This window comes from Oncorhynchus clarkii, chromosome 2 (assembly GCF_045791955.1).
Source record: "Oncorhynchus clarkii lewisi isolate Uvic-CL-2024 chromosome 2, UVic_Ocla_1.0, whole genome shotgun sequence".
NCBI classification, from domain to species: Eukaryota; Metazoa; Chordata; class Actinopteri; order Salmoniformes; family Salmonidae; genus Oncorhynchus; species Oncorhynchus clarkii.
In genome coordinates, this window is record NC_092148.1 from 64,629,268 (window position 1) to 64,638,031 (window position 8,764).

Below are 8,764 nucleotides of genomic sequence, written 5' to 3' on the forward strand. Positions count from 1 at the left end.
GCCTAGTTTGTTAGTTTAGCCTAGCAGATCCTCTTATATTCTCATTCCCTAATCACAGTCAACACTCATCTATTAAAATAAAAACAATATAATGGAAAAAAAATGTATAACTAAGAAAATGATTGTTTCTGGAATTTAAAAAAGTTACAAGTGCATATACTGTAGGCCTCAGCTGCTCTGTTAAATGGCTTTTTCTCTAATTCATTGATGATCAGATACTTCAGTTGTAACTGGTTCTGTTGTACTTTCTTTTATTTTTTTTTATTTTTATAGTTTATAGACAATTTTAGCACTTTCAAACTTAGACTATCCTCTTTTTCAACAATAGCCTGTATATAAATTAAAACCTCTCCGGTGCTGCAGCATGCGCTCAGCACTACATAGATGATTCAAATAATAAAAGCTTGATGATGAGTTGGTTATTTGGTTCAGCTGTGTAGTGCTAGGGCGAAAAACCCGAAACGTGCACCCATAGGGGTGCCCCAGGACTAAGCTTGGGAAACCCTGAGTTGGCTAGTGGCTTCCTGTGCTTTATATTGGTGGCTTCACGTCATACATGCAGCATTCTGCTGAGATTTCCTTCCCAGATACATTTTCAAATATGTGTGGGCATTGGCGCAGTATCTTCACCCTAATGGTCAACGTTGGTGAAATCTATCTTTTGATTGGTGCATATTTTTGTCAATATACCCTGCTACACTGCCACTGGGTTTGCGTACCACAGACCTAGGATCCGATTTCTTTACCCCCAAAATAAGGTTCTCCGTAGAGGAATGATCAAATATCTGATTCTGAATCAGTACCTCGATCCACAGGCATCATGGTTGTCTGAGCCGTGTGTCAGATCTGGCAGCTTTGTGGGAATTTGACACTATGTGAAAACTAGATGAGTTACTTTAAACCCGGGTGAGTTGCAAGCTCAAACCTTATTAACTTGGTAATATGATGTGATATGGGTTCACGTATTTTGTCAATTTTATTTTAAGATCGATTAATAAACTAGAGTTTAACGTTAGCTCGAATGTTAGTTACGTCAGTGAGTGAGTGAGTGAAGCAAGCATGCAACGTCAAAAATATATTCGGCCGTTTAGCTAGCTACTGGCAGCTGTTAACGTTACCACGTAGCTAAATAGCTTGCTGGTTATTTTGTTCGTCCTGTCGTTTTATGGTAGGTATAGTTATCTCTTTTAATAGTTGAATGCCACTTTGTGTATGTCCTGTTGCTATATACTGTAGCTAGCTAGTCACATTCATAGCTAACGAGTCTAGACTAGTTGAGACTAGTATGAGGGCTGGCTGTTCATGGCCCCTAGTCTGATTAATCAGGCTGTTATACACAATTAATTGGTAGCTATATACAGCCTAACACTAATGCCTGTAAAATCGTGTAAATGTTCCTTACAAGACGATGTTGAATACAATTACATTTACACTCCTCTACCGGCTGTCTGTCCTTCAGCTGCTCGAAATTTGAGACAAAATATCCACATGTTTACCCGACTTTTCAGAGAGCCATTAATGTGGCTCAGTTCACACCGAGGTAAAGTTATTTTTATATTGGATATTTATATAACTATTGAACCAATCATGCCATGACAATGAAAATTGTGTGTTCTGAATCAGGGGAGGATAGAGAACAATCAGAGATTGAAATCGGAATAAAAAAATGGAAAATTCGCACGCAAATTTGTTGATTGTTCTCTATCCTCCCCAGATTCAGAATATACCATTTTCATTGTCATGGCATGCTTGGTTCAATAAAACCAAATGTCCAATGTAAAATTTGTTTTACTTTTGTACCTAACCATATACTTAGCAGCTCTCTACAAAGTAGGGTAAACAATACTTTCCAATGGATATTTTGTCTCAAATTTCGAGCAGCTGAAGGACAGACAGCCGGTAGAGTAAGTTTAAATGTAATTTCATTCAACAACAGTAAGTAACATTTGCATGATTTTGCAGGCATTAGTGTCAGGCTGTATATACCAATTAATTGTGTAATATAGCCTGATTAATGAGACTACATCAGTGGCAGTCGGTGCCGTTTAAGACGAGGGAGGATACATTTATTTTTATGAGCATTGCCTTATTTCTATTACAGCATATTGGATGACTATTATTCATATTCCATTCACCCAGCTCAATGTAACATCAATAGGTTTAGGCTACTACATGATACTCCAATTTTCCCTATACCCATCATGACGTTTCTACAACCTAGCCTATGAAGGAAAGTTTACAACATAGGTGCACAGGTCGAGAGAATTTTAAGAAATCAAAGTGACAGACAGTGAGTGACACATTCAATACCGCCTTGCACACTCTTGCCTGCATCTAGCTGATCTAGGGTGTAGTCATTAGTCCAACAATTGCAAATTAGAGTTTTTATTGGACAAATTCATGTATGTTTATCCGCGTTTCTTTCCATTTTGTTCCGTTTAAGAAAAGTTTTAACAGAATCGGTGGAATGAATACACCCCTGATTACACACAAACACAGTCCACTTTCATAGCTGCATGATCACTTTGCTCATTGTGTATATATAATTATTTCTCGAAACTATCTACACGCTCTCCTCTCACTTTTTCTCTTTGCTTGTGGACAACACATCAGCTGTCTGTAACCAGGTGAAAAAACCTTTCCAAGCCAAACCTTCATATCATGACTGCTAACCTCTACACGCAGCCTACATTGTTGTCACCTCATAGTCAACATAGCTACTAGAACTGATGCATTAGTCAACCCGCTACATTCATACACAGTCAGAAAGCACTTTAGCGGGCCCTGGTGGCAATAAATTAATACAACCAAAAGCTTACCTTGACTTGGAAGTTCCAGTGTTGGATAGCCATAGTCAGCTAGCACCCCTCTCTGTTTGAGCTGGGTGTTTGACTAGGCTAAACTAGCTAGTTGCATTCAACTAGCTCAGTTAAAGTTCATGTAAAAAAACAAGTACAACCAAATATCTCTCTCTTGCTTCTCCTTAATTTTGGAAGAAATTAATTTGTTCAACTACTATCTCCCTTTGAGTGTTTTAATCAATTATTTGGTGACATAAATATATTTATATATGAATATATATATATATATTTATATATATATATATTTGGTGACATAATATATATATTTATTGTTTTGTCTAAAATGTTTCACTATTTAAATTTTTATGAAATTCACTGAGGAGGATGGTTGTCCTTTCCTCCTCTGAGGAGCCTCCACTGGACTACATGGTCCCTAGACTAGTTGACTAATTGGCTGTTCACTACCTACAGAAACGATGTCAGTGGTACTTTTTGTATTCAGTTTGCATAGCTAGCTACATATTATAAAACCCTTAGCTATCACACTTAACAATTTTGTGTATTTTCTGTCCACCTAAAGTAGCTTGTTGTGATGCGGAGAGGAGACCCTGTTCCCCGCGCCTTCCAGGCCCCAGTGGATGTCCATGCTAGTGTAGATGGCCAGGTGTACATGTTCAGGCAAGGCCAGCAGAATGACTCTGCTGGCTCTTCAGAGGAAGAAGAGTTCAATGTGATGGAATTGAGGCCCTGGGGGTGGCAGGAGCTGGAACAGGACAGACGCGGTAGCCTCATGCTGCTGGAGAGGGATGTATTGGTTGGGGACAACCTCAACAAACTTGCTCTGCAATATGGCTGCAAGGTAAGTCCTGCAGCCCTAGTATTTGCTGGCAGCAAACTGTACAGTGTACTGTACAGTGGTGGTGTAAAGTACAAATATTTAAAGAACTACTTTGGTCGTTTTTGGGGGGTATCTGTACTTGACTATTTATATTTTTGACTACTTTTACTTCACTACATTCCTGATGAAAATAAGGTACTTTTTACTCTATACCTTTTCCCTGACACCCAAAAGTACTCATTACATTTTGAATGCTTAGCATGACAGGAAAATGGTCATATTCATGCACTTATCAAGAGAACCTCCCTGGTCATTCCTCCTGCCTCTGATCTGGTGGACTCACTCAACACACAGGCTTCGTTTGTAAATTATGTCTGAGTTTTAAAGTGTGCCACTGGCTATCTGTAAATAAAATTAAAACAAGAAAATAATGGGTTCTGGTTTGCTTAATAAAAGGAATTGGAAGTGATGTATACTTTACTTTTGATAGTTAAGTATTTTCAAAACCAAATACTTTTACTCAAGTAGTATTTTAATGGGTGACTTTCACTTTTACTTGAGTCATTTTCTATGAAGGTATCTTTACTTTTACTCAAGCATGGCAGTTGGGTACTTTTCCCACCACTGCTCTACAGGACACTACGTCAAGCACTGTACATACATGTCTGCATAGGCTACTGATACTGTGTGTTCACATTATGCCAATATTGACACTTGTCTTCCTCTCAACAGGTGGCAGACATAAAGAGAGTGAACAACCTGATTCAGGAACAGGATATATTTGCTTTGAAATCAATCAAAATCCCTGTGAAGAAACACAGCTTATTGACTGAGGCTAACACAGAGCTAAAAGTGCCAGATCCAGGAACCTCAAATTCAGCCACACCACTGCCCCAGCCACAGTGCAAACTTACAGCCAGCTTCCCTGGTAGGCCACATCTACAGGAATACACCGACTACCTCAAGGAAGTGGACCATGACATTGAGAGACTGATCCAAACCACAAATGCACAGGATGAGTTTTTTTTAGAGGCTGCAGAAAGGCCACAAAAGTTGGGCTCCAGAGGCCAGCGCCTGACCAGCTATGGAGCAGACTGGGGCATCCAGTGGTGGAACGCTGTGGTGGCCATGCTCCTGATAGGCATTATCCTGCCTGTCTTTTATGTTGTTTATATCAAAACACAAGATACTGGAGTGCCTGCTGCTGTAGCTACCTCAAACAGCTCAGGGACAGGCCTCAGCACAGATAGCCCTAGGAGCACTTTTAGCAGCCAAGAGAGTGTGTCTCTCAGTCTGAACAAACCTAACACTTAATTGAGGGAAACAATGTCTATGGACTTCATGCTTAACTTTGGTCAACCAATGTTAGCCGTAAGTACAATCACTTTGAATCCCTAAATAATGTTCTGCTTAAAGGTCATCAAAGTATGCTGTGTAACATTTCTTTACACAAGCTTGAAGCTTTTACTTTAGTATGGATTTCTTTGTGTTTTACCACGTATATTGGGCTTCATAGTTTCCGATTTTGTGTGCCTTATTAGATGCCTGACTTATCCAGTCAACTGTTCTTTCTTGTTTGTGCTAATTATTTTTGAACGTATTTTAACACAAGTGGTTGCTTTGTGACATTACAGCTTCAATTGAATATGGATATTCAGTTTCAGACTTTCTTAGACAATCTGAACTAATGGTACAAAATGTTTTATTTTTCTATGATAAGGATACAATGCCAACAGTGCCATTTACAGAGATGTGTATGAACTAACATGTTTTTATTTTGTTTCAATGCTTTATTAAGAGCAGTAAATGTCCTTTAAAGGGATAATTGTGGATTTGATCTACTTCCTCAGGGTCAGATGTACTTGTGGATAGCATTTTTATGCATTTGCTTGCAATGTTTTGGTAGTTTTGTGAGTCAATGCTAACCAGCGTTCGCGCAATGCCTGGAAGTCTACTGTTCCCATATTGTGCTAATGCTAGTTAGCAACTTCCTTCAAACTGCACGAAGATACAGTACATACAAATGTTATCCACAAATTCATCGGACTCTGGGGAAATGGGTAAAGGGCCTCATTGCCAAAACCCCCGAACTATCCCTTTAAACTAGGAATTAAAACTAAACCTGCATGCATAAAATGTCCGCTTGCAGGTCTGTGAACTAGGCTATGCGGTGTGTTACACTGATGTAGGCCAGGCCTATCAGAAAGCAAAGCAGTCAAAGCTTTTTCAATACTGCTGCCATGGTCCGTTTCAATCAAGTGCTCTTACTCTATGTGCCAATCAGTTAATGTTACTCCTGGAAAAATATAGCCTGATATTCCTATTGCCTTCGATCCAAAACAAACAGTGAGAATAATGTGAATTAATTAATTACTCCGGTCAGTAACAACTTTTATAAGTTAGCATTAGTGTTATTTTCCAAAGTTACATAAGTGTTTTGAGAATGTATGAACCATTCAAGAGGGCTCAAATTATGAATCATTTGAAACATGTTGGTAGTCTTTTATCAATCTGACCCTTTTCAGTATTTTCTCCATTACTTTTTAAATTGGTTAACAATTATTATTTGCAAGCATAGCCTACAGTATGTAAGGCACAGGACCAGTGAGCAGTGACACAATGAAACTATTTGTTGCAGGTCGAAGTTTGAACTGTTAGTTGTAACTGAGAAGTGTGTGTATATGTGTGTGTATAATATATAACGCAACATGTAAAGTTTTGGTCCCATGCTTCATGAGCTGAAATAAAAAATCCCAGAAATGTTCCGTACACACGAAAGCTTATGTCTCTAAAATGTTGTGCACAAATTTGTTTACATCCATGTTAGTGAGCATTTCTCCTTTGCCAAGATAATCCATCCCTCTGACAGTTGTGGTATATCAAGAAGCTGATTAAACACTGACTTGCCTAGTTAAATAAAATAAATAAAAACAGCATGATTTCACAGTTGCACCTTGTGCTGTGGACAATAAAAGGCCACACTAAAATGTGCAGTTTTGTCACACATTGACACAGATGTCTCAAGTTGAGGGAGCATGCAATTGGCATGCTGACTGCAGGAATGTCCACCAAAGCTGTTGCCAGAGAATTGAATGTTCATTTCTCTACCATAAACCACCTCCATTGACGTTTTGGAGAATTTGTCATTAGTCCAACTGGTCTCAACCGCAGACCACGTGTAACCATGCCAGCCCCGGACCTCCACATCTGCCTTCTTCACTTGCGAGATCGTCTGAGACCGGACAGCTGATGAAACTGAGGAGTGATTATGTCTGTAATAAAGCCCTTTTGTGGGGAAAAACTAATTCTGACTGGCTCGGCCTGGCTTCCCAGTGGTTGGGCCTATGCCCTCCCAGACCCATCCATTACAGCGCCCATGCCCATTCATGTGAAATCCAAAGATTAGGGCCTAATGAATTTATTTCAATTGACTGATTTCCTTTAATGAACTGTAACTCAGTAAAGTTGTTGCATGTTGCGTTTATACATTTGTTCAGTATAGTTTGTAAAAGGCCAGAAGCAATTTATCTTTCACTACACCATGCTGTTTTTATAGCCCATCAGTTTAATACATTTAAAAAGCAGGTAATATATTTGAGGTTTTTAAAATGGTCCATACCTTAATGTATTTACTTTATGCCCTATCCTGGCTGAGGTTAACACAAAAGCACAATAGTGCTTCAGTTCTATATGAGTGTTGTATTTCATTCAGTTTGTGTGTGCCGCCTTCAATCCCTGTTAATAGGGAATGGTTGCATTATTCACAGTCAAATGTATTGCCTGTCATGTTTTGCATTGTATTTTTAATACAGGAACAATATTTGGGCTATATTATTGGGCATTTTGTTATTGTTTATTTCTCCACTATGATCATATTTTATTTTAATATAACCATATTTCTAAAGGTAGAAATCATGTACTGTGACTGGATAATCCCTGTCGTTTCTCCTGATTTAACTTTTATCTTCACTAATTCATTGTTTGAAAGAATGAGAGGTTTACCTACATAACACAGCCCACATGGACATTTAATCATGTAGATAACATAGGTGGTGGAGCATGTAATAATGTAATTTATGTGGAACCGTTTTCTTGTATGTGGGTGGCAGAAATATTCACACTTCATCATATTGGTGCACTCTGCACAATAGCTACCATTCGGAAGAGGGTGTAAAAGAGCCTGGTTATTTTTCTTTTGTGGCTGGCAGTTGGCATGGACCAATTTATCGTGCACATTTTCTCTCCTATATACAATAAGTGGTGGATTTTTAAATTCAGCTGGCAATGCTGGGTCCGATGATAAAACATGCCAGTGTTTCTTGACATCATCTCCCACTTTGCGCGAGTTCAAAGTATATGTGGTGGTGAACATTACAGTGTTCTTTAGCTCTAGTGGGTCTTTTTTTGTAGAAGTTCATCTTGTATTTTCCCAAATACAAATTTAAAAGCTTCATTCACACATTGTGGAGAGTAGTGAATTCTTAGAAACCTATTTTCTAGATAGTCCTCTACAGCTATCAACTCAATCGCTGGTTGATAACTGTTTTCTTTCCCTCCCAAAAGATAGCATTTGTAGATAATTGGCCTTTCTGGGACTCGCCCACAAACAGGACCAAGCCTGGCCTACTGAGGAGGGGTGCTCTCATTTTATCTATGAACATAGATAGAGCTCTAACTCCTCTAGCTCCACAATGAGATAGGGTGCAGGCCAAGCAGCAGGCTGTTAGCCAGCCTGCCAGCTTAGTGGAGTCTGCCACTAGCACAGTCAGTGTAGTCAGCTCAGCTATCCACGTTGAGACCGTGTCTGTGCCTTGAAATAGGTTTCGGCAAAACTTAACATGGCGGTGTTCGCCTTAGCAATCTCACTGGAATAAAGACCTCCTCCATTCCTGTCATTATTGAAGGAGATTGTGATATCTCACATCTAAAAATAGGGCTACTTAATGTTAGATCCCTCACTTCCAAGGCAGTTATAGTCAATGAACTAATCACTGATCACAATCTTGATGTGATTGGTCTGACTGAAACATGGCTTAAGCCTGATGAATTTACTGTGTCAAATGAGGCCTCTCCTCCTGGTTACACTAGTAACCATATCTCGTGTGCATCCCACAAATGCGGAGGT

The 8,764-nt window shown here is 39.1% G+C and overlaps 1 protein-coding gene across 2 annotated transcripts; it reads left to right on the plus strand.

The window, feature by feature from the left end:
- Positions 1-750: 750 nt before the first annotated feature.
- LOC139371869 (lysM and putative peptidoglycan-binding domain-containing protein 4-like) lies at positions 751-6,412 on the plus strand. Of its 2 annotated transcripts, none has more exons than XM_071111966.1 (3): positions 751-906; positions 3,382-3,660; positions 4,372-6,412. In XM_071111966.1, exons 2-3 carry the CDS (start codon positions 3,394-3,396, stop codon positions 4,951-4,953), a joined length of 849 nt encoding a protein of 282 aa, XP_070968067.1. In that variant the 5' UTR covers positions 751-906; positions 3,382-3,393; the 3' UTR covers positions 4,954-6,412. The 2 variants fall into 2 exon arrangements, with proteins under 2 accessions (XP_070968067.1, XP_070968068.1); XM_071111967.1 differs by having other exon boundaries at positions 788-906; positions 3,385-3,660.
- The last annotated feature ends 2,352 nt before the right edge of the window (positions 6,413-8,764 follow it).